The 27,311-nt window shown below is 35.6% G+C and overlaps 2 protein-coding genes across 4 annotated transcripts in view; one reads left to right on the top strand and one right to left on the bottom strand.

Annotated features, from left to right (window-relative positions):
- Positions 1-640: 640 nt before the first annotated feature.
- On the bottom strand, positions 641-11,917 carry LOC121369982 (sorting nexin-18-like). Its single transcript, XM_041495065.1, has 6 exons — positions 11,881-11,917; positions 5,936-6,051; positions 4,294-4,457; positions 3,201-3,228; positions 2,700-2,808; positions 641-897 (listed from the first exon to the last, which is right to left on the bottom strand). Exons 1-6 carry the CDS (start codon positions 11,915-11,917, stop codon positions 641-643), a joined length of 711 nt encoding a protein of 236 aa, XP_041350999.1.
- A 500-nt stretch (positions 11,918-12,417) lies between these two features.
- The window catches only part of LOC121371062 (neutral alpha-glucosidase AB-like), a 55,652-nt gene continuing 40,758 nt past the window's right edge, over positions 12,418-27,311 (top strand). For all 3 annotated transcript variants that reach the window (XM_041496689.1, XM_041496688.1, XM_041496687.1), the window contains exons 1-3: positions 12,418-12,516; positions 23,281-23,391; positions 24,542-24,784. In XM_041496689.1, the coding sequence (XP_041352623.1) occupies positions 23,288-23,391; positions 24,542-24,784 (347 nt within the window). In that variant the 5' untranslated portion in view covers positions 12,418-12,516; positions 23,281-23,287. The remainder of the gene's footprint in view (positions 12,517-23,280; positions 23,392-24,541; positions 24,785-27,311) is intronic.

The raw sequence follows: 27,311 nt of genomic DNA, 5'->3' as shown, positions 1-27,311 counted from the left end.
ATTCCACTCCATCACATGCTAACAGTACAGTACATTCCACTCCATCATATGCTATCAGTACAGTATATTGAACACTCACCAGTGGCAAAGCCACCCATTCCATCTAACCCTCCACTCTGACACATGCTAACGGTACAGTATATTCCACTCCATCACAAGCTAACAGTACAGTATATATTCCACTCCATCACATGCTAACAGTACAGTACATTCCACTCCATCATATGCTAACAGTACAGTATATTGAACACTCACCAGTGGCAAAGCCACCCATTCCATCTAACCCTCCACTCTTGAAACACGCTAACAGTACAGTATATTCCACTCCATCACATGCTAACAGTACAGTATACTCCACTCCATCACATGCTAACAGTACAGTATATTCCACTCCATCACATGCTAACAGTACAGTATATTCCACTCCATCATACGCTAACAGTACAGTACATTCCACTCCATCATAGCCTAACAGTACAGTATATTGAACACTCACCAGTGGCAAAGCCACCCATTCCATCTGACCCTCCACTCTGACACATGCTAACAGTACAGTATATTCCACTCCATCACATGCTAACAGTACAGTATATTCCACTCCATCACATGCTAACAGTACAGTACAGTATATTGCACTCCATCATAGGCTAACAGTACAGTATACTGAACACTCACCGGTGGCAAAGCCGCCCATTCCATCTGACCCCCCTCCTCCTCCACGACCACCTCTGTCCTGCACTATCACTGTGGTGCCTCCTCCTCCTTGGCCACCAGCCTGCTGTTGCCGGGGGTAACCACCTTGTTGAGGTCTGTTAGCACCATAGCCTTGTTGTGGAGGTGGGTATGATGGGGCCTGCCCACCATATCCTTGTTGAGGAGGTGGGTATCCTGGCTGGCCTGTGAAAATAAATTAATATTCATCACATTAAGAAGAGCCTGCCTCGGTGGAACAGCATTCATGTAAGGTGTGCTGTGTCATATGGTCATTTCAGCTCAGTGGACTCCGAGTTACAAGCAGTACACAATTACTGTTATATCTAGAGAATAATACATGAGTGGCTGTTAGATACCATTTATCTCACAACGAGTTGTTTTAAAATGTATCTAAGGAGCGTAAGCGAGTTTGTTATGTTTTTAAACAATGAGTTGGTATAAATGGTATTTAACGGACACAAATATATTATTCTATTTCTTACATATCCTCAAAAACCAGGTTTTAAACAAATTTTAACATCTTTTTTGACTAAAACTTATTTACAGCCGATGCACTTGTAAACAACTTACGTGTCAGGTTAATTATACGTAACAGTGTAATCTATTTCCACTGTGTTGTTTTTCATTGGCTGCATGGCACTGGTGACCTGGTCATCACCTAGTAGTAGCCAGTCGTATGTCTTCAAACTGTTAACACATGCACGTGTTATCACAAATAATGCATGGTGTTCTCACCAACGGGTGGGTAAGAAATTTATACATGACAGTGGTCAGGCTTTCTGTCAGAAATAAGTTGAGGGTATGTAATAAAAACAAAAACATCTTATGGGTTTTAAATCTTTTGAAAATGGACAGTGCATGTCATGCACTTTGTCAAATTTTGTACAGCAGTTTATTATAATCTTTCTAAAAATTACAAAAATGTATCCGTTAATTTCCAATATTTTAGGGATAATTTTACCTTTCATATCCTCTAGCATAAACCCTGGTAGTATATGCTATGTTAAATATGCAGACTTTCAGATTTTATAGATCAAAAAGAGTAGCCTATGAAGTAGTGACAGCGGGTTTCCTCTCTCAATATCTATGTGGTCCTTAACCATATGTCTGATGCCATATAACCGTATATAAAATGTATTCAGTGCGTCATTAAATAAAACACTTCTTTCTTTCTTTTCTTTTACCATTACCATGATTACTGAGAAGAGTTTCTAACAGATTTCAATGATCATGGGACATAGAACTGAAACAAATTTTCCAATAAACTTTTAAATATTAAGACCTGAAATGTATATACTAAATGTGAAATATTTTCAGGCACTAATATTTAGCAATTATTTCCCTTTATATATAATCAAATACTTACCTATGGCACCCAGGTGCAAATGTAAAAAAAAAAATTCAGTATGGTAAATTAAAAAAACTAAAATCTAATATTATACAATCTATTTAGAATTTTTGAATTGCAAATGGTTGTGTATTTTAATCATACACTGCATTCTTTAACCCACATACTTCTTGTTCATTTAATTTAATTAACCCACAACTCATTAACTCAAACCGTGAAGATTCTATATGATCATTTTGGATTTTCTTTATTGTTGCATTAGCATTATATCACAATATTGGCAAATACTAATGACCTTGCAGCTGACATAACAATTGGCAAAGGTATATGAAATATTAACAAATGTAAAAAACCCCACCCAAAACAGGATTTCTGTTGTTGTTGCATTTCATTTACACATTTACCTTAGTTTGACACCCAACAGCTGATGCATGTTTTGTGCTGGGGGGGGTCTTTAACAATTCATTCATTTGTTCGTTCGTTTGTTTGTTCATTCATTCTGTTGTTATTTTTTTTTAGTTATTCTATCCAAATAATGGTAGTTTTGACTATTTCTTGTACAAAAAAAAAGAAAGAATTAGTTTTTTAGCATTCTTAAATGTTTTTATTGTTTTCATTGCATTGTCATGAATTTTACCTTGGGTAACTCCTGGGTGGAATCCTGGGGGTGGGGCCACTGGTGGAGGGCCCCCTGGAGGTGGGGCACCAGGATGGCCCTGCTGTGGTGGTTGTGGTGGTGGAGGCAACTGAAATAAATACAGATACATGTGCTCACTTAAGTTACATCTCTCTATTATTCTTTACTGCCATGTCCTTTTTAAACTTTTTTTTTTTTAATATAGTAAATGTTCAAGCATTAAAACAAGTTTATTGTCATGTAAAGTGGCCTTCTAATAACCAAAAAACTGGGTCAGAAAAGATGCAATTCAGTCAGACAAAAAATATATTTTACTAAGATTATAAGAAACTTTACTTTAAATCAGTGGAATTATTAAATTTTGAGAATCAATATAAATGTTTTAAACAAACATGACGTATAATATATGTACAAGATTAAAATATTTATAATGATTTTCAAATTCTCAAAAAATTACTAACCATCATAAAATGTGTCAATTATTTTAATTATTATACTCACCACACCAATTATAGCCTCAACCCAGGACCTAAAACATACAGAATAAACAGTGTTAAAATGATCTGTAATAAATATTTTAGTATACTAATTCAATAAATCAACAAGCAGCAACATATTTTCACCACATAAATGGAATCTGAATAAGATGTAATCAGTATGGTAAGCATGTGGTCTGGCAGGCTTAAAACTATCAAACATACATAGTTTGCAAAATAAAAACTAAAGAAACAATAAAGAATTATAAAGAAAAAGTTGAATTGGAAAGAACTGCATAGAACAGAAACTCGGTGTCTGATTATTTTGTGTCACCACACTACAAGAGACTCATCAGACATACCTAAAAACATTACAATCACCACCTGTAAACATCAAAATGTTGACAAGACAGAAAATAAATATTTGTTTAATGAGCACATTTTTAAACCAAGGCTATATGAATCTAATATATGGTTATTTCAATATGTGATCCAGAGAAAACCTTCTGCTGCTACCACCACCAATAACTCCAGACTCCAAAATTGTTTAACATGGCCACATCCTTTCAAGGTTTAGTCATGTCTCCACTGGACCCTACCTCTGGCAAGACCAGTGGTTTGGCCTAAGGCAGAAACTACCAATAAAGCAGCACAAACAGAACAGTACATACCACATCCTATGATGTACCAGCAGTAGTGAAGTACTGGACAGGATGGAAATCTTCTCCACCCCGAGTCCATAGAGGGGGATTGATCCAGTGACTCACCGCTCTTCAGGCAAGCACTCTACCACTGGCCCCAACATTTTGATAGGTATCGCTGTCACCAGAACCACAAGCAGTCATAGACTCATAGCCACAGAAACTGACAGTCATAGGTAATAAAAACCTAAGATAATAGAGAGTCTATGATTTCTCTATGCAAAATGTCCGTGAAATGTGCGAGAGGCGCCTGTCTCATGAAATTTGATGAAGGAACAAATGTATCAACTTACATGTCTTCTAGACATAAAAATGCAAATAACATGCCTGTGGAAAGGGATTTGCTTGACCTAGAAACATGTATGAGGTGTATTACGCAGGAAAATCTTAAACTCTCTAATACGATGCACATCTTACTTGAGGTCCTCTTCAGATGAACACACTGCCCACACCATCTTCGTCTTCTTGTTGGGTTTCAAGGGAATTCCCATCATGTTAGAAAGTCGGCCACCTGACGGCAGTTCTGGGCGATTTGGCACTTGCTGGCATATTAACCCCACAGCAAGAAACTGACACACGTCCTGGTTTGAAAACACAACAATTCAGCACAATTAAATGTCTCGCCTACCATAAAGTTTTTTTAGTGAACCATGATAAACATCCATAAGTGCAACTATAAACCAAGTTTCAATGATCTGGAATTACTATTTTTGAGAAATGGATGTAAACGCGAAACTTTTAACGCAAATGTTGACACCATTGCTAATGCCACTATAGAAATATTAATGCATGTACGTATATCTCGCCTGTTTACTTCATAAAGGCTAGACAAAAAGGAAATGTTACATTGTAAGCTGTTTATCACTGACAAAAAGGAAACTTTACATTGTAAGCTGTTTATCACTGACAAAAAGGAAACTTTACATTGTAAGCTGTTTATCACTGACAAAAAGGAAACTTTACATTGTAAGCTGTTTATCACTGACAAAAAGGAAACATTACATTGTAAGCTGTTTATCACTGACAAAAAGGAAACATTACATTGTAAGCTGTTTATCACTGACAAAAAGGAAACCTAACATTGTAAGCTGTTTATCACTGACAAAAAGGAAACTTTACATTGTAAGCTGTTTATCACTGACAAAAAGGAAACCTAACATTGTAAGCTGTTTATTACTGACAAAAAGGAAACATTACATTGTAAGCCGTTTATCACTGACAAAAAATAAACCTAACATTGTAAGCTGTTTATCACTGACAAAAAGGAAACATTACATTGTAAGCTGTTTATCACTGACAAAAAGGAAACATTACATTGTAAGCTGTTTATCGCTGACAAAAAGGAAACCTAACATTGTAAGCTGTTTATCACTGACAAAAAGGAAACATAACATTGTAAGCAGTTTATCACTGACAAAAAGGAAACATTACATTGTAAGCTGTTTATCACTGACAAAAAGGAAACTTTACATTGTAAGCTGTTTATCACTGACAAAAAGGAAACCTAACATTGTAAGCAGTTTATCACTGACAAAAAGGAAACATAACATTGTAAGCAGTTTATCACTGACAAAAAGGAAACATTACATTGTAAGCTGTTTATCACTGACAAAAAGGAAACATAACACTGTAAGCAGTTTATCACTGTCTTCAGTATACAGGTGACAGACAGATGATAACAGGAAAATTAATGAGACTAAAAACATTTTTTTTTTTTTAAGCATGGAATTATTTCGTGAATTTCAACTTATTTCTGACCTTACATTCAATTAAGGATCAAGCATGCTGTCCTGAGCTGGGATTAATGGTTAATTAGAGTGAAATCGGTGTGGTGGCCTTACAGCTCAGGAGTCTAATTCACAAAACTCTTCTAGGCTCTCTCAAGTAATATTGCATCCTTCTTGCATATCGTTTTACACTGCACTGTGAGATCGAAAGGTTGCAAGAGTTTAGACAATTAGTCCCCAGCCTCTGGAGTTACTCTACTTACTGGGCTATAACTCTGGCACTTAACAACATTAAATCTGATGGCTTGACCAAAGTTTACAGATTAAATTACCTTCAAAAAGACACTCCCTTTTGGCTCAATGGCTTTTTCATTTTTGTACCAGGCTAGGGTGCTGTCCTGGAATAAAACGAATAGTTCGGGATTCCAGCTCTTTGAAAAGGAACCCTCTGAAATAGAAATTTGAAAGATTACAGCAAAATAGTCTTAACTCATGTAAAGTGAGATAGTTACATTATTAAATGTGTTTTCAAGTACATGTATTCAGTTTTATGAATATCATGTAACTAATGGCAAACAAATGCCATCTGGTAGATATATTTTCAGAGTATCTTGTAGATGTGAATGCAAAGGTTGTTTTTTTTGTTTTTGTTTTTTTAATTCTTAAAATATGTATATACAGACATACATTTGTGTACCTGTATGTACCTTTTTTAAAAATGCAAGGAAAATAACAAGTTTAATATGTCAGATAAAATTATTGACACTACAGAGTTTTTAATTATTACCAAATAGGTACGTATTAATATACAGACATTTCAGCAACACACATGTACTTTACATGTACCAACGTACTTTAAATTGGAAAAATAATGAACATGTTTTAACAAGCATGGGAAATAAATAAAAAATACATACTACTTGCACTGGTAATATTCACTGATATTATTTGCTGGACATCTGTCTAGTGTGTTCTTTTGTTAATTTAATACTTACACTACTTAGATACACCTGAGAGAGGAGAGTTTGCTTAATAATTCTCTCAGTACAATGTTTAATTAATGTTTATTGTTTATGTTTATATAATTAGCCAAATTCAAGTATAATTAACATTTGGCGACTGCATAAACAACAGCTATAAAAAAAATACAAAAAAATACACACTGTTAAACTTTTTAATATATCCTGACTTGACTCTAGCAGCATTTGCTGAAAAGAAAAATGAAAAAGAAGTCAAATGATGATTAAATAAAACAACTTGAACAAATAAAATTCCTAATGATAGGAGTTGTTTATTTTAGAAGGGAAAGATTTATGTCTAATAATATTAATAAAAATAAATATTGACGGGTTACGGAAACGAGCGGACAACGGTTGGGAGGGGGGCGAAGGGGGTAGTGGGAGGCTGACAAAAGAGGGCATCTAGCCTCCCCTCCCATCCTACACACTGAAGTCTTCGATGGGACCATCTTTACCCCCATATAAATAATTTAAAAATCTTTTTGTGGTTTAATGCCAAACTCTCTCTGCTTAGTTTTCCTGGGGCTAAAAATATAAAATTAAATATTTAAAATAAATTTTCTTTATTTGGACCGCCCGTCGAAAATTGGCATTTATTTGTAATATAAGGAATTAGTTATCATATTCATAATTTTTGGACATGCCATCTGAATTAAGCCATTCCATTTTAGTATAAAGTCAAAATTGTCCTTATTAATTAAATACCTTCTGTCCGATGCTCAGCCACTGGCCTTGCCAGAGACTGGATGTGGGATGGACATGCCTGAACTTCTTTTGGATATAGGCAAGTAAATAAAGTAACAGTAACAGTAATCCATAAAGTACTAAAGTAGAGTCGGAAATAGAATAATAATGATTTTCGTCAATTATTTCTTTCATATTAAAACGACAAGTAATTATTTTGTAAATACCTATTTAATGATATTCTACCTAAGTTACCATTTACTTGTTTGGGCTCTCACTGAGGTACAAGGTGGTGTTTACTCTTGAAATTGAAATAAAGATGTCAGTAAACAGGACATCTGTGACCTTTATTGGAACAAACCATAACACATTTTTATGACATACAAATGTCAATTTCATTTACCCTTAAATAAACTTAATTTAAAACTGCAAGTTAACTAATTATTTTGAATAATACTGCAGCATAAATTATTAATTATGACCAGCATATTTAGTGAATATAAATTCAATATAAGTATATTAGAAATTTACACAATCTTGCAACCACTTAAAGGTGCTATATTAGAAGCTATACGTGAACATCTGTTAGTCATAAACATTCTCCAATTGAAATGTATTTTCTACTTGTAGATAAATTATTTCCTATAATCATTTATGGGCATATAGTTAAAGGTGTAGTCTTTAAATGTTAGAGAAAAATTTAATAAAAACATGATTTGCAACAGTTGTCATTATGCAACTGAGATAGCACCTTTAATACCGGTATACTAGATCACAAACTTAGAATGGTTCTTGACAGTTTTGCTCAAAAGTTACTTATAAATATCTACAAATATTTAGTTTTGAAGATGGATAGGGGTACACTGTCATCAGAAGGGTCCCTCACATATGTGTAACAGCAATGAAATTGACACATGCTGACCAAATGTGTTATAGTCTGTTCCAATAAAGTGCACAAATCATCTGTTTACGGATATCTTTCTTTTAATTTCAAGAGTAAACACCACCTTGTACATCAATAAGAGCCAAAACAAGTAAATGCTAAATTAGGTAGACTATCATTAAATAGATATTTACAAAATATTTACTTGTCTGTTTAATATGTAAGAAATAATCAACGAATATCATTTTTATTCTACTTCCGACAGTACTATAGTCTTGGGGTTTTAAAAAAAAAAAAATTGTTTGTTTATTGTCACATGTAAAACATAAACGTCCACAATTTTTCTTTTAGTTAAATTTGTACACAGTAAATATCAAGATGTTAAAAAATTGCTACAGTTGATAGATAGTACAAAGTAATTAAATAAAGAAATCAGCTAATTTTTAGAGGAGTTATTGATATTTAAAATGATGCAATTGTGTTTAATTAGGCATATTTCATATGAAAAGTGCATGAAATGCCATGGGAAGTGTGTGTGTGGGGGGGGGGGCTGCAGCAGGGTGCAACTGCCCCCCCCCCCCCCCCCCCGGTGTTGGAGAAAATCCTCAAAGTCAGGCAAAAATTAAAGAGGTATTTGGGTAGTGATTCATTTGCAACCCTACAATCATGTACATGTACAGTCAAACTTCGATAATTCGATCTTGAAGGGGACGAAGAAATAGTTTCAAGAAGTTTGAGTTTTCGAAATTAATATATAAGAGTTCAAATTAAAACTGCATTGCAGCTGGATGATTTCGCTTAATACTGTAAAAAGCGTGTGCTTTACTGCTTACCTCTAAACTCTGAAAACTATGCATCCCCAGTTGAAAGGCAAAGTAATATATAACTGTCAGCCCTCCACTTTTTGTTGGCATCTTCTGACGCCTGTGATACATTTATTTTGCGTATATTGTAAAAGTAAGTAAATAACAAAACAAAAAGATAACCCAAATAAATTTGAAATACATATGCTTGGGCATATACATGTATTTACTGACAGAAAAAACAACAATGAAAAACGAGGGTATTTACTTACATCTATATAACAGGAAGTAAATGATAAAATGAACGCTGATGTATTTTGCAGATGTCAAAACATGGCGGAATGCAACTAAAATTTAAAACACCATTTCATTCCACTTAGCCGGCAATCTATTATTCTGTAATTATCACCGTAATCCTTGACAGTCCAGACTACCTGAGACAGGTGCGTTTCGTCTGATTGGCAATTCATTTGGCAACAACATTTTGATCAATCCACACACGTCGAGTTTTAGAGGCGCATAATCTATTAAATCTTTATTGTGGAACCAAAGAATTAAGTCAAGAGATTGAGTTTATCGAGTGTTTGAAGTTTGAGTTTTTTAAGGCCTTCATTACTAATTTGTATAGCAATTCGGTCGGGACCGTTGCTTCAGGTAGAAAGATCGAAATTTTCGAGAGATCGAAGGTGGAGTTATTGAAGTTTGACTGTATATAGCTGTTTGACAGTAATACTATAATATTAATACATGGTGTTATCCAGATTTTGGCATTTTCATTTAATTTTAATTCAAGCAAAAATTGGCCTGCCCTCACTACGAAAATGGGAGCCCATATGCTTAAGGCATATTTACAGCCATTATACCCAATCGCTGTGTTTTACTAACCACAATTATTTTTGCAAATGAACTACAAATCATATCTCAATACTTCATGATTTTTGTTGCTGGCAAAATGATCAAAAATATTATCAAATTAGCTGTCATACCAATGATCATAACTTTTTATTTAAAAATTCTATGTACATGTAAATATTATTTTAAAAAGCTAATTACCATAAAAAAATTATAAATGAGTGGTACATGTATGCACCTTCAATGTTTTAACTAACCTTCATGCTGTTCCACTCAATAATGTCAGATGTCAGTTAAAACATCAAAAGTTTGCAAAATCACCATGTATACCCAGTACCACACATAAGTTTATATGGTTACCGGTACTTCAACTACATATAAGTAAATACAATTGCATAATTTTAAACATAACTAACTACTCTAAAATATCATAAAAATTTGAAGAAGAAGAAGAAGAAGAAGAAGAAGAAGAAAAAAACAACAGCATGCAAATACTACTTCAGAATTGAATTGAAAAATTAGGAGAAGTGACTTCTCCCGTATCAGAAGAAAGTGTAGAAGTTTAATAAAAAATAAACAAGGCAAATATTTATCAGTACATTTCCAACCCCTGCAAAAAAAAATGCTGTGGAAAAATAGTGTCCACAGCACTTCCACTGCAATTTTATCATTAACATGTCTGCAACTCTGGATTGTAAGCAAATCTGAACGCTGAGTTTATTTTTTGTTTCTTTTGCCAATAAGATTCATTTATATCAGTGATGGCATTTGTTGACTGAAAATGATGTAATAGAATTAACATGTGAATAACGCATGCACAATAAAGAATAATGGGATTGTAAAGGGATGACAATTTATCATGTACAGTTTAGTCAGTCCGTAGTGACGTGCCAGTTCAATCTTTATCTTTTAATTCTATTACATCAAAGTGTCAGAATATATTTAGGAAGTCTGCCACCAAGACTGAATGCCCTCCTTTCAAACCTAAGTATATCAATATAGTTTATTTAGTTTTTTTTGGATTAGGCCACTCGGCACCAAAAAAGGGTAGCGTATTTTGTGAAAATAAATGACGAAGAAAATTTTATTAAACTATCGGAATTATCTCTCTATATATGTACAGTCAAACCTCGTTGTACTGGCCACTTTGGGACCCAACTGATTTTGGCATTATTACAAGTTTTATTGTTTCCACTCAGGTAAGTGCACCAAAGCTTAATAGCGGCCCCAAAGTATCCTAGTTATGTTACAGAATAACAAAACATATGCTATATTACAGCCCTCTTTATTCTGACTGATATGCTTGAAAGTACTGATGAACAAACGCCCAAAGAGAGGCTCAAATAGTGTATGCTATAAAACTTGAGGGAGGGGTATATGTTTAGAATTATGTCATTTTTCAAAACGATTTCTAATTTTATTTGTAAGAGCTAATGAAGTAATTTTGGAGGGTGGGGTGGGGGCTTAACATTACATACTATTTTAAAGGTTTAAATAAATAATAAAAAGGTAGCAATCTTGAGTTTCCATTATGGAATTGTTGGAACGACCATCATCACCTGACACAATGCTGGCATGTACCTCATGAAGTCACACATTTGGCGAATTAGTGATTGGCAGACTACACCCAAGATCAGTCAGCTAATGTTTGCAAATTATTTTCACTAGTTCCCAAAGTGGTAATTCAGTTTACTGTGTAGCATAAAAAAGTCTAGCAAACGGAAAAAATATCCGCCGGGTCCCCCCTTCCCCTAACCCTAACCTTAACTCCAACCCTAGCCCTAACCCCAGCCATAACCCCAACCCCAACCCCAACCCCTAACCCTACGCCTAACCCTCAACCCTAACTAAAAATAATAATGGAGGGGACCGGGCGGATATTATACCGATGGCGGTATATCGGGTTGTTTTACTATGCTTTTGTATAGGAATGTGTCACCCAATGTATTGGCAGACACGGGGCGAAACGACACGGGGCGATCGGGAATAAGGGCGAAACGACCCGATACCCTTTAATTTACTGATTAAACACTTACTTGATAAACGTACCGACTTGTCTCCACCACAAGACATTACAATATAAAATAAAACGAAGATAAATGGATATTTTTTAGACCAAACTAGCGGCCCTATTACATGCACCAACTGACAATCAATATCAGAAAAGTTGTTTGTGCCGTTGAGAATCACAACGGATGTAAACAGTTTTTTGACACTGTTCATTTCCTTTGCTACGCAACTTATAATAAGTTTCTCAACAGGGTAATAGTCGAGCAAGCGCATCTGCGGCTACGTACTTAGTAATTCATTTAAAGGCCATTTTCCATCCATCACTTAGGGGTTATCTCAAAAGCTGTTATGTGTTTGACCATAATGAATAAATCTGTCAATGCATTGTATTAGTTTTATGAGATGCTCCCGTCCACAAATAGCTATCTTCTATCAATATTTAATTTAATGTAAATAAACCAATAACTATATAATTAGTAAAATAATCCGTTCAATAATGTATAACAAATCAATGATAAGTTAAATGGTGAATACGAATGGGCGGCCAGCGCTTAAAGGGACTAGTTTTACTTCAATGAAGGCCAGTCGACATTTTACACGAGGATTTTAGAATTTCATGGAAGATACCCCACAGTAAATTAGAGCTAATAACTTCGAACTTTGTAAGTTTATCTTTCAAAATGTATTCTTTTCTCTAGTATAAATAACTAACATTTTGTTGACGATAACTCATTGGTTGGTTACTAGTGATCAATTGAAATGGAAACGTTGACAACACACTTTATTTTAACCGTTTTAGGTGACGTGTTTTCGTGAATAACTTCACTAGTTTATTGCAATGTAGAATCCGAAATTTAGTTCGGGAAAACAAACATTTCTATGCAATTTTTATATTAATTTTAATGAATGTTTTGTTATAAAATAAAGAGTTATTCTTAAGTTCTCTTTCACAAGCAACATCAATATCATGCTCAGCCAGACAAATGTTGCTGACACCTGTAAGCTGAGTAATCTGTAATCACAGTAATGGTAATCCGGAGAGACGTAAAAAGTGTGGTTCTTTCTATGTCTGGATCTCGTTACAGGCCCAATTTAATAGCTTGTATTCAAAACTTGTGACATCATGTTTCGACTGTTTCTCAAACAAAATAGTGCAACAGGTGGAATGCAGATGATTCGTCCTCTGGACGTTTCATCCACAGACGATTTGGACACTAAAAATTTGTCCACTGTTGAACTCGAGACGATTCGTCCACAACCAAAAATTGTTCTTGGCTAATTCGTCCACTATAAAATTTTTTTTAGTTATTTACCATATATTTCGTCCACGGACTAAAAAAATGTACGGACACTTTTTATTTTAGTGGAATATCGAGACAGAATTGTGAGAAAAGTGCAGATTGTAACCTAACCTAGCTTTGCCATGCCCATATCTCTGACATAACCAGTGGTTTAATAATAATTATATACATATACATACATATATACATACATACATACCAGGGGTGGGGAAAAATAAAATTGTCAATCGGTCCCACTTGATGTCACTACCGGGGGGGGGGGGGGGGGGGGGGGGGAGATAAAAAAAATAAAAAATTATTTGCCAAATAGTTTTTTTTAAAATCATAGTGATATTTGTATAGTTTTATCTTGAATCATGAACGCGAAACGATAAACATGAAAACATAAAAAAATTAAAAATTAATCACATATGATCATTGAAAACCCCCACAAATTGTACGTATATATTTTACATAATAGAATAAATAATATAAAAAAGGAATAAAAGTTATGAATTTTAATTCCCATATATGTATAAAAAGTACGAGTATTCACAATTAATAAAAGATAGCATCGTTAATTATTGGATAAACTACATTGAACAGTCAACAATAAATACATTTATAGATTATTTCATTATATTTTATGCTATTTTAAGCAGTTTGTATTGCACAAAAGCCTCTTGCTTTGGACTAGGACACTCGACCCGACAGAGCTCCGTACACAGGTGTTGATTGTAACCAGTTGCAAATTCTGGGTCCTTTGTTGTTTTAATTGGAGTGTAATACCTTGATGGCTCTCTAAACCAAGAATGGTGCTATCGTTAATGTCCGTGTAACTCATGACCGACTCAGCGACTTTGACAAATGTCTAGCCTAGTGGCAGTCGATTGACACTACTGTAGGTCCGACTCAAGTGACTGCGATATACTTAGGCAGACTTTAAAATCACCAACCTCTGAAACACCAGCCATATTGACCACTATTTATTTATTATTTTAAATCATGCACGAGATACCGATGTCTGGGCTGGCCGGTCCACTTGATCGATAGGAATTTGTTCCAATAATAGAATTGGGCAGGTACTTCGGACCGACAAGAATGACAAAAGTGGGACCGGCAAACGCGCGTTTTTAAAAAATAATTTCGGTCTCAGAGATCGAGAATCGGTCCCAGACCGGGAAAAAGGGGCTTTTCCCCATCCCTGATACATACATACATATATTAGATATATAGTTTGTTTCATTGTTTCATATACTAGTAGTTTATAACCTACCGTACTCGCTAAAAAATAACATTTTTGTAGGAGGATGGGACAGACTATAGTTTTTATGCCACACATTTAACATTAAACCGTATAACCAAGTCAGGAACCAGTCATCATAGTTTACAAACATTAGCACAGCTTACTGTCGCTAAACATGTCAGTAGACCAATTAATCTGCAGGATAAATGAGCAATGAATGTTTTGAAAGTACCGTACAGTCAAACCTCATCATAACGCCCTCCGGTATACTACCATCCCCAATTATCGCCTAAAACATTTTTGAACACAGATTGTCTGTATTTAAATTTATTTAAATGTACTCTTATTTTACCGTATTTCATGCTGTGTTCCAGTCTTCGCATGTTTATCATGATTCAGTCGTAACTTCAGTTGTGAATGGCCATTGATCATTTCAGAAGTCATATTCACAAGTGAAGAACTGAATGAAAAGCTGACCCCACTTTCAGGACATTTGTTAGGATAGTGTTCAATACAAAACAGAATACTTTTGGAAAATATTTAAGCATATATACCTGGTAATTATAATACATTTTGCAGGGTTCAAAATACACATGAAGGAAGTAAAATATGGCCTTCTGTTATTTTTTTAATATAGCAGGCTAAAAGAAATATAGCGTGCTAAGAAACAATATAGCTTGCTGGATATAAGACAGCATGGGGTGAGTGGAGGGTTTGGGATTGTGAGTGGAATGTTCGCTAAATAGCAGATGAAATAATCGTACATCCGTTTGTCTCTTGGAAAATTACCTGCATTTTTTTTTTTTTTTTTAGCTATTTCGAGATCTATATTTGGCAAATATTTATTGAAATATTTTACTGTGAAAAATAAATTGGCCAATAAAAAAATTAGACCTTTAGAAGTAAATAATAAATTTTAAAAAACCCTTCAAGTTCAACTGTTAATAAGTTAAATATTGTCAAAGGATCTGTTTCGGTGAAAAGCATGTTTTAATGGATGAATGCAACCAGAGGGGACTATAGGTTTCATCACTGTCTGTCTGTCTGTCTGCCCCACATGTTTTCCAGATGTTATTTTTAGAAGGCTTTGAGATATTGAGCTGAAATTATGTCTATAGCTTCACCATGTTTGACTTTTATGACGATTTACCAATGTTTGACAGTTATGGCCCCTAAAGTAAGGAGATGTGAATATTTGTTTTCCAGACTTTTTTTCAGAAGACCTTTAGATTTTGAGCTGAAATTTTGTGTATAGGGTTATCATGTAGTGTTACAGATCAAGTTTGACTTTATCTACCCGTTTTTAACAGTTATGGCCCTTGAACATAGGAGATGTGAAAATTTGTTTTCCAGACTTTTGCAATGCCTAGAGATATCAAGATGAAATTTTGCATATAGCTAAATATCATTTGTATGTAGCTTTACAGATCAAGTTTAACTTTCATAGTGATTTATCCACTTTTCAGAGTTATGGCCTTTGAATTTAGGAGCCATGAAAAATTGTTTGGCCCGGTAAGAGATATGTAGCAGAACTCTCAAAATGCTTGTTCTATATATAACAGTCAAACGGCTCCTGTGTTAAGTGACCACTCAAATTCCTCTATAATAATTTTCATTGTTAAGTGACCTGTATGATGTGACTACTTGTCTAATGGGGCCAACATCCACCTAAAATGGAATCCAAAATTGCTCAAATATAGTACATTTTTACTTTCTGTGAAAGGGTTATTTTAAACAGCAGGAAACAATCCATCATCACACCTTCACGGATGCTAGTAGACATCAATATATAACAATGCTATAATTAAACTACTAAAACCCAGTCACATACTTTGATATATACATTTAAGAACTGATGCTAATAATCCAAACAGATAGAAGGAAATAATATATAGCTTTAGCAGCTGCTATATTGAAATTGCTAGTATTGTTCTGTATACATTGATCAGTAATAATAATGAACACCTGTTACATGATTAGGACCTTTAGTTTAGAATCTACATACATGTATGTGGAAAACAAACGTTTAAAACAAAATTAATCAGGTATTGAAAGATTCATTATCCAATTTTTTGAATGAAAATTTTAATAAATTAATCAAGATACTTTAAGTTGGATTTTGTTTGATTGTAACTTATTTTCGGGCGTGTATCCATTTATGATTCAAGCATGCTGTCCTGGGCATACAACTCGGCTGTCTGTACTCTGTGTCAAAGACAGTGGGTTAGTGGTTAATGAAAGAGATGGCAGTGCAGTCATCTCCCCACTGGAATTATTGTGAAATGCTGTGTGGTTTAAGTTTGAGGCTTCTTTTTTGATGGACCAAAGCAGATTTTTAATCATAATGGTACAGCAGGTAAAAAATAGTTTAAAATGGGGAAAATTAACAACTTTTTGCAGAAATCAAGTAAATAAATTATTTGCTTACACTTTGTAACAACTTATGATAATTGTTTATAATTTAGATGTGTGTTCAGGCAAATTCATACGCTGCCTCGGATTTGTGGGGATTTTTTCCTATATCAACTAGTGATATACATATACCGGCTAGCTATGATTTCCCTATTAGAGACCATGGTATGTGCAGTCCTGTCAGGGTGGGGGAAGTGCATTTATATATATATATGTAAGAATTCATGTTGTTGCCATTGGTGCTTATATCATAGGATTGAAACTTTTAGTTGTCTCACTGGTTTTTATATACCCATCTATGGGTCATATTATGGTATGGCGTTGTCCGTCCGTATGTCTGTCCATCTGTCCATCCGTCCGTCTGTTAACATTTTCTTGTATGGACCATGTCTTACATACAGATGTATACAGGACCATCAAACCTCATATGTAGGAACAACTTGGAATGGCAGTGTGTCATGTACTATTACTAGGTCAGTGTGACCTACTTTTCATGGTCTATTGCACATAACAGTAAATCCTTGTCCAGACCATATCTTGCATACATATGCATACAGGATCATCAAACCTTGCATGTAGGAACAACTTGGGACGGCAGTGTGTCATGTACTAATAATACTAAGTCACTGTGACCTACTTTTCAGTCACTGCACATAACAGTAAATCCTTGTCCACATCATATCTTGCATACAGATGCATACAAGACCACCAAATCACACTCGGTATGGTGGTTGGTCCAAAACACTGTTCACTCATCCCATTGCAAAAATGTCTCTTAATTAGAATTGAATCATACCTGTAACATATTCATTAATATAGATATGGTTTTCCATCAAACTCCTGTATCATGTACCTCATCGGTACTCTTGTTTCCTCATGCTAGCTAGTGCCTCATGATTTGTTTATCAAAGGATGTGGTATGTACCGTTGTGTCTGTGGAAACATGCATATAGAAAATCCTTTACTGCAGTAGCAGCTGGGGGGGGGGGGGGGGGAATAGTTTTTTGAGGTATCATATGTTTGACATCCAATAGCCACTTATTAATCGGTCAATGCAATAGTGTTGTCGTTAAACAAAACAAACTTTAAAAAAATTCTGGAATAGCTTGCCAGAAAAATATGTCCCTATATAATATTTGTGTAGTAGTACCATGCTCCCTCTTGTTTGTTTATGCTATTATTATGCTCATATATAATCTACATTTAGTATTATTTTGAAAACTCATTTTACTATGACTGGCTGTCACATTATGGAGTACAGTAATAGTAAACAAATGAGAAAGTATTTTGTTTGAATGACAGAATGTGAATTAAGGAATTATGTTTATTCTATTGAGAATTTATTTTAAAGTTTTTTTTAGGATGGAGAATTGGGTTTTTGTGTATGTGTTTTTGTTTTTATTAATACCATACATGTATCTATGATATTTGATGTGTTCTTTTTATCTTTCTGCACAATATTTTTTATTAATAGCTGTTCAATTTTTTATTTTGATGTGAAGCATCAATTTTTTTCATATACCGGTACCTACCTTTGATACTAAATATTAGCCAATACAGTTTTTGTGCTGGGGTGTCTAAACATCAGTTCCTTAGTGTTTTTTTTTATTCATTGGTAAGGTCTGGTCATAATTATCAATATCAGTGTACAAACCATGTTCCTTTGTTTGGTACCTGCTTCGTCCTACTAAAGCATTGTTTGAATTAATACATTGGCTCTAACATAGTTTATACACTTCCGAATATGTTAATACATTGTAATTGTGAATGGTCCGTAGAGCTGCTAAATATTGCATACATGTAGTAATTTGCCATAAATAACTTGAAATATTTCAGTAGCCAATATGCTGGTATGGTATGTTGTAAATAATAGCAGTGTTCCTAATTAACACAGGTACCACACAGTTCTGTGTTTAATTCATTTGCTAGTTTTTAAGCATACATGTACATCTGTCGGGCTTTTCTGCCAGATAATAATTTGAGGGTACATAAGAAAAACAAAACGGACTATAAGTGCCCCTACATATGGGTTTGAAATATTTTCAAATTGGACACAGTTTATTTCATGTACTTTATAACTAATTTTAAACAGCAGTTCTCTTAGTATACTTTATCTAGAATTTATTAATATGTATCCATTAATTTCTAAGATTATAGGGTACATACTTCTACCCTTCATTCCCTTTTGCAGAAACCCTGCCTATCTGTACATGTAGCTTAATATGTATTCAAATACCCAGCACCAACCACCGTCCCTTTGGCAGAAACCCTGCCTGTCTGTACATGTAGCTTAATATGTATTCAAATACCCAGCACCAACCACCCTTCCTTTGGCAGAAACCCTGCCTGTCTGTTCATGTAGCTTAATATGTATTCAAATTGCCCTCCCTTCGGCAGAGACCCTGCCTGTCTGTTCATGTAGCTTAATATGTATTCAAATACCCAGCACCAATCACCCTCCCTTCGGCAGAGACCCTGCCTGTCTGTACATGTAGCTTAATATGTATTCAAATACCCAGCACCAACAACGCATCTGCATTTGCTGACTAAAGACCTTTGTGTACATAATATGTTCTATTTTTGGAAGTGCTTGCATGTTAATTATTTTTCATGCATATTTTATTTGAAACTGGATCGATTGCTCTTGTTTGTCTTTGGTAGCAGCTTTTTGCACAACTTGTACCGAGCATTGATGTTACATGAACATTGATGTTTTGCTGGTGAAGATCAATAGCGATCTGTACAATCCTATTATCACTGGCCATGTTTCATATAACAACCTTCAGCTTCTCGTCCCATTACTTAGTGTGAGTGAGACAAATCATTTTATTGTTGAACCTCTGCCACTTCATGCCTTGCTTTCAGTTTAGATCATACTCCTGGGCTTTTTCTTGTAGTCTGACACTACCATGGTTACCAGGTGGTGGAGGCAGACCTGTCATTTTACTGTCACTCCTGATCTGGGCCACTTCTCTGTCTGGGTTTATTTAGGCATGCTTTAATTCACTGGCTCAAGTAGAAGATTTTATTTCTCTCAGAGTTTGTTAGTAATACTAATCTGACATGTATAGCTGTATGATTGTCTTTTTGTTGTTTTGTAATTTGTAAAATTATATAATTGATTGTTGTTTTGTTTTGTTTTTTAAGAGTATAAATTATAAATGCAATTTTAATGTATCACAATGTCTTGATTTTATTTCCAGAAAAATGAAAAACATATCAATGGAAGTATATTTACTGCATTTCCATAAATTTTTTAAAATGTAAATGCATTTATGCTGTTGGATTATCTTTTGAGATAGGTTTTTGAAAGTCACAACTTGCCTAAAACTTTGGAGAAAGCATTTCAGTTGATTAATAATGCTTGCAATCTCCTTCATTAACAGTAATAACACAATAAAAGAAGACTCAAATATTTTCATTTCACTGATAATTAATAGCTGTTACAGACAGACAGTCAGACAGACACATACATATATACTGATGGAAAGAAATAAGGGATCGTTTTTCTATCAGTAAATAGGGTCATGATTGCGCGTTTTGCATTAACTCCCATACAATTTCAACGCTATTGATTGAGCCTAAACTCACTCCCTGTAATGTAATGCACATGCAGAATATGTTTCCACGATTTTTCTACAATGTTCTTTCGGGTATATAAGTTATTGTTGTATGGAGATAACAGGTTAGAAAGGGTTTTGAAATGGTACGACAATACATGACTTTAGCTCAAAAATGGACTGCTGTGGGTATGGTTAGGTCAGGAAAATCACTTAGACAGGTTGCAACTGCTCTTGGGAAGTCAATTAGCGTGATATCAAGGTTATGGAACCTGTACCGACAAACTGGCAACGTGAAAATGCGACCTGGTCGAGGAAGACGTAAAGTCACCACCCTTCGACAGGACCGTCAGATTCGCCTGATTGCTTTACGGGACAGATTTAAGCCATCGTCTAAAATAAATGTTGAATTCAGCTAATGTTGAATTCGGCTAAGAATCAGCGACCGAACAGTACGCAATCGACTGAAAGAAGCCAGGTTAAAAAGTCGACGACCAGTTATTGGAATCAAGATGACAGCCCAACACAAACGATTGAGGTTACAGTGGATGCGTCAATATGGGGTACGACAATTACGTCATTGGCGTTGTACAATGTTTAGTGATGAGTCTCGCTTCAATTTTGACTATGCTGATGGAAGATTGCGTGTTTGGCGCCGTCTTAATGAGCGATACACTGCATGCACCATTAATTTAAAGAACCTGACAGATACGGAGGTGGTTCTGTAATGGTATGGGGCGGGATAATCTACGACAACAGGACAGATCTGATACGGCTTGATGGAAGAGTCACTGGTATTCGATACAGGGACGACATTTTGCAGCCAGTAGTGATACCGTTTTCACGCAGGGTTGGACGCAACTTTGAGTTCCAGCATGATAATGCATGCCTTCACATAGCCCGTGTTTCGGTGGACTGCTTAAGAAATGCCAATATCCAAACTTTACCCTAGCCAGCAAAAAGTCCAGACCTGAATCCAATAGAACATTTGTGGGATGTTTTGGGTCGTCGTGTTCGTGAACGCCCCATTGCGCCCCAAAACATGGATCAACTGTTCTTGGCTCTCCGAGACGAGTGGCACAACATTCCAAGAGCTACCATCCGTACTCTCATTCAAAGTATGCCCCGACGTTGTGCTGAAGTTGGGCGGGTGTATGGGGGACACAACCGTTATTAATATTCAGTAAAACAAGTTCAAGTTTTCTTGTGTCATTTCTAACTGTATAGTGAATTCAAATTATATAACATAAACATCTGATCCCTTATTTCTTTCCATCAGTATATATATATATATATATATATATATATATATATATATATATATATATATATATATATATATATATATATATATATATATATATATATATATATATATATATACTGAAGGCCAAAAGAAACTACCATTTTCAATTTGGAATTTAAGAAAAAATGAATTGTCTTTAAAAAGTAACTCAATCCAAAACACATAGCCCAAACACAACAATAATGTATGCAGAAAATTATACCCACCCACTGCACGTTTTGGGTGGGACACACAGAAAAGTGAAAAACTCGTGCACTAGAAACAACAGCAATTGCACGTGCAATAAGGGTATAAAAACGGTTTAGACGGCATGTCAGACATCCACATAGATAAAAAAAAAACCACCATAGGAATGCCACGACTGACACCAGAACAACGCGAGAGAGCCCTGGGTATGATACAGATGGGAGCCACTCATGCCCACATCGCCAGAACCTTCGGTTGTTCCTGTGTTACTGTTACAAACTTGATGCAATGCTACAGGTAAACAGGGCAGACATCAGACAGGCCAAGAACAGGCAGACCCAGGGTGACTTCGCCCCGTGATGACCGGTACTTGCTTACCTTGCATCTACGAAATCGCTTCCTGACAGTGACGTCATCAGCAATGAATGCCTTAGGTCACAGGGTTAGTAGACAGACAGTGGCCAGGCGACTCAGGACTCATGGAATAAGGGCTTACAGACCATATAGAGGACACTTACTGACACCACAACATCGTCGTTTGAGATTGACATGGGCTAGGACTGTACGAGATTGGCTGCGGGTTCTTTCACTGATATAAGCCAGTTCTCTTTGTTCAGAGTTGATGGAAGACAGCGTGTGTACCGCCTAGGGGAGAACGAGTGGCGGCTTCTTGCGTTCAGGAGGTCGTGCCATATGGTGGAGGGAGTGTCATGGTGTGGGGAGGTATCTGTGCACAGGAAAGGACACCATTGGTCATCGTTCACGGAAACTTGACAGCTCAACGTTACAGGGATGACATTCTTCGTCCAACTGCAATACCATTTCTCCAACGGCAGCCATGTGGTGTCATTTTTCAGCAAGACAACGCCAGACCTCATACAGCCAGAATCGTACAGAACTTCCTTAGAACCAACAACGTAAACGTTTTATTGTCCCCCATAGAACACCTCTGGGATGTTTTGGATCGCCGTGTTCAACAACGACCACACCCTCCAGCCAACCAACAGGAACTGATCCAGGCCCTTCAAGAAGAATGGCAACGCGTCCCATGTGACCTCATCAGACGACTGATTTTTTCTGTGCGTCGGAGAATTATTGCTTGTATTGGGGAAAGGGGTGGTCACACACGCTATTAATGTGACTTGTTATTGAACTTGCATGTCGTCCATGAAGTTGAAAGCTCGATTTGTGTACACCACCTCGCTTTGGGAAAATGTGACGTCATTATCAGATGCTGAATGACACTCATTTTTAGTTATGTTAATGTTGACATATTGATCTAGTCAATATATTTTACCTCATGAGACTATCTTTTGTTGTTTTTACACCAGAGTGATTTAAAACTATGGTAAAGTTTCTTTTGGCCTTCAGTATATATATATATATATATATATAATTGACTCGGTTAATCTTATATTGTCTGCTTTTTTTTTCAGTTACACGATGAGCTTTGTCCATGTGTGTATCTGCATATCGGTACTTGTGTCACAGAGTTTGTCTGTTAATAAAGATAACTTTAAGTCTTGTGATCAAAGTGGATTTTGCAAGTAAGTTGTTGTTCATTCTGATTTAAATATGATTTTCAAAATATATGTACCCATATTTTAACACCATTTTAACAATTTGGTTTGATACTTCCTTTGCATATTTCAGCCAGCTTAGTGTGACATGCATTATTTTAGACTCATTTTATTGTACATACTTTTGTATATCAAATGAAAACAAGCAAGTCATGCAGTATTCTATTTTGTGCAATAGTTCAATTTTTATACAAGTTTCTTACGAATGATTTATTTATTATCAATATGGCAACATGTTTAAAAAAATTAAGTGTGGATTTAGGCCAGCATCCCCCTCCCCTGTCCCAATTGTTGGCCATGTCATTAATTTTGCCTTTATATAAGGTGAGGGGTTTGTTCATCATCACCTCCAAACTATATTACATCAATGCTATAGGCCCATAAAATCCCAGATCTCTGCCTGAATATGGAGAATAATTGTGGGGTCTTTTTCACTAATGGTTGAAAAGATCAAACACCACAATTATGAATTATGTTGAGATGACCATTTTGTAGATGAAATGATCATAGCAGATGATAAATACCAATACAATACTCAGGGGTCGAATTTTACGCTATTCCGCAAATAGTAAATCCAATATTGCGTCATGAAAGTGAAAATAAAGTACGAAATACCAAAATCGCCTGCGACTATTCTGCTTACGCTTTTCTTCAGCTACATTTTTCTGCGAAACAAATCCTCGTGCTACTAAGACCTTTCTCATGCACTTACCAGTACAAAATAAACGTCTTTTGGATCGAGAGTAATGTTTGGAGTAAGTTCGTTTGTAATTCCAGGTAGTATGCAGTAATGCATAGACTGGTATATAAACAATTGTTCGTTACGCAATGTTGTACAGGGCGATATAGCAGTCAGAAAAACTAGTGGTACATTAAAATTTGAAGGGATAGTACATTTTTTGAAATTCACTATTCCTTTGGAATAGTGGTAATTTTTTTTAATTTAACCCCTAATACTTTTATGTATTTACAATATATTGTATTTAAAACAGTATGTGAATAATTGTTCTTATACATACATCATGTCATGTAGCGTAATAACCTATTTTTAAATCAACTTTATTACCTGAGTATGTTTTGAACATGGCGAAACTAATAATAAAATCTTTGATTTCAGACGCCAAAGAAACTATGAACCAGGAGAGTCGACCTATATAGCTCTGTTGAACTCCCTTAAGACAACCTCCACGTCCATAGAGCTTCAGTTACTTAATAAAAAAAACAGTGTTAAATTATTGTTGCAAGTGATTGGTCTCCAAGACAACACAATACGTGTAAAAATAAATGAACTGTCGCCGCTGAAGCTGCGATATGAAATACCATATGGTGAAGTAATAACCAAACAACCAGTTCAACAGGAGTAAGTATTTATACCTATAATATTCAAACTAATATTTTGTCAATATATGGTGCTGCTGTCTGATTGGTTGAACAATGCTTTTTTTTGTTTTTTTACATTCATAATTCCGTTTTATACTGTGTTTTTACATAATTGTATAAATATTATTTCCATACACTTACCTTTTTATGACACCCAGTAGCTGACGTTTATTTTTGTGTTGGGGTGTTTTTTTGGCGGCGGGACGTAGCCCAGTGGTAAAGCGCTCGTTGATGCACGGTCGGTTTAGGATCGATCTCCGTCGGACAGTGCACCACAACTGGTACACCAAAGACCGTGGTATGTACTACCCTGTCTTTGGGATGGTGCATATAAAAGATGCTGCTAATCGAAAAGAGTAGCCCATGAAGTGGCGACAGTGGGTTTCCTCCCTCAATATCTGTGTAATCCTTAACCATATGTTCGCCACCATATAACCATAAATAAAATGTGTTGAGTGTGTTGTTAAATGAAGCATTTAATTCATTCATTCATTCACCGGCCTCGGTGGCGTCGTGGCAGGCCATCGGTCTACAGGCTGGTAGGTACTGGGTTCGGATCCCAGTCGAGGCATGGGATTTTTAATCCAGATACCGACTCCAAACCCTGAGTGAGTGCTCCGCAAGGCTCAATGGGTAGGTGTAAACCACTTGCACCGACCAGTGATCCTACATTTGTTCTTTTGTCAAGTGTGATCCATCGTCATTGTGTCATTTTCGCTTTTGCCCTCCCCCCGGGGAAAAATAATTGAGCAAACTCATGGCTGGTATCTAAACCCACTACCAAAATAATTAAATTTAAATGAGGGTACGACAGTGTGACACACGGTAATAGATGGTTCAGAGTATTTGGTAGTTGGTTATATATTTAGGGCCTACTATTTATGTGGCCAGGAACGGTGATGCCAATTGCTCAAATACAGGGCATTATCCCGTGTCAGACTGATATCAAAAGAATATAATGGCGACATCTAATCCGTTGTTAATTGATGAACAAAAAAGGTATTATCTTGTATCGGCAGCTGTGACGCAATATCCAAACTGCTACACGTAATAGGCCAAGCCGAGTCATTGCATGTGCGGCTACCATTAAAGTAAATTGTTTTCCTGATTGCCGATAACCACATGTCAGCGAAGTGTTAAATTAGAAAACAATAGGTAAATAAAACAAACACTGAAATTCAAAGCATGGTTTATTTGATTGAGATTAACCTGTCGTCGCGATTGGTGATTTCCAAGTTCTTAGCCTAAAACACATGTGCGAGATTAACTACCACGTGACATGTCTAACCAATCAAAACATGCATGTCATTAGACTTATTTCCTGTGCCAGAAACTTGAAAGAGAAAGGTAAACAATGCATGCTGTAACTGTGACGATGTAGAGATAGCATGTTACTGCAGTTTGCAGACCTAGCTCAAGTGGATTATTATTATATACTGATTGTGTTGTTGATATTATTCAATGACAAACGTCACAATCAAATTTATTAAACGAAATTTCAGCCGAGAAAAAAAGAAGAAGAAAACCCACGATCATAATATAAAACTTGGTGTAAGTTGTCAAAATACATATACATCGAACTTCGTTAACTCGAAGTTGAAGGAGACGATGAAATAGTTCGAGTTTCAGGGAGTTCGAGTTTTCGAAACTCATACAGCAGACCCCAAAGTGAAACTGCATTGTAGTATTATCATTTTGTTGATATTGGAAAACACGTTTGCTGCTCCATCCCTGTCCCCAACACACAGACATTTCTTCTGTGTATATGATAAAACTAAGTAAATATTAACAGAAACGAGATAAATCCGATTAATTTGACATACATCTCTATGTACTTTTATTGTATTTATTAATAAATTAAAATACTGGATGTCGATTAGCACTCAGTATGTTTGTTTACTAAATAAAAAATACACAATATAAATAGCAAAATTATTGTAAATCACAAAAATCATTTTGAAAAACCCTCACTAACATAGTGGGACATATATAACATAACAAATAAAACACTGTATGCCAAATAGCACTAGGTTATGTACTTTTTTCACATATAAAACATTCACAACAGTACAAAATAATTTATAGCTCTCAAATCACAAAGTACAAAGAGCAGAACTATCAGAATTTTTTTGTAATTAAAGATTGTTTGGCACACTTGCTTAAAAAATCGTCTTTCATTACTGTGTCTGTAATCTTGCACAGATTGAGCAGCATTTCTTCCGAATGTTCACGATTCTGCTAGTAGCACCTAAGGTTAGCACACGCTTCCATGGCCTGTTCGCTGTTGCAGTGTCTCGTTTCTATACTTTCTTCATCTTCGTCGCCGTCGTCATCGTTTGTTGTCCGTTTGGCATTTTTAATTTTGTCTACTATGTCGACGTCGGTGATTTCCGTGCAGATTGGTATGTCATTATCAAGATTGATGTAGTGAGTCATGGTGTCGCGTGTCAGTCCGTGTTGCAGCAATGTAGAGAGGGGGATGTTGTCATCGGGGTCAACATCATCGT

The sequence above is a fragment of the Gigantopelta aegis genome, chromosome 4 (assembly GCF_016097555.1).
Source record: "Gigantopelta aegis isolate Gae_Host chromosome 4, Gae_host_genome, whole genome shotgun sequence".
Taxonomy (NCBI): domain Eukaryota; kingdom Metazoa; phylum Mollusca; class Gastropoda; order Neomphalida; family Peltospiridae; genus Gigantopelta; species Gigantopelta aegis.
Note: the sequence above shows the minus strand (reverse complement) of the source record. Positions and strands in the feature narration are given on the sequence as shown.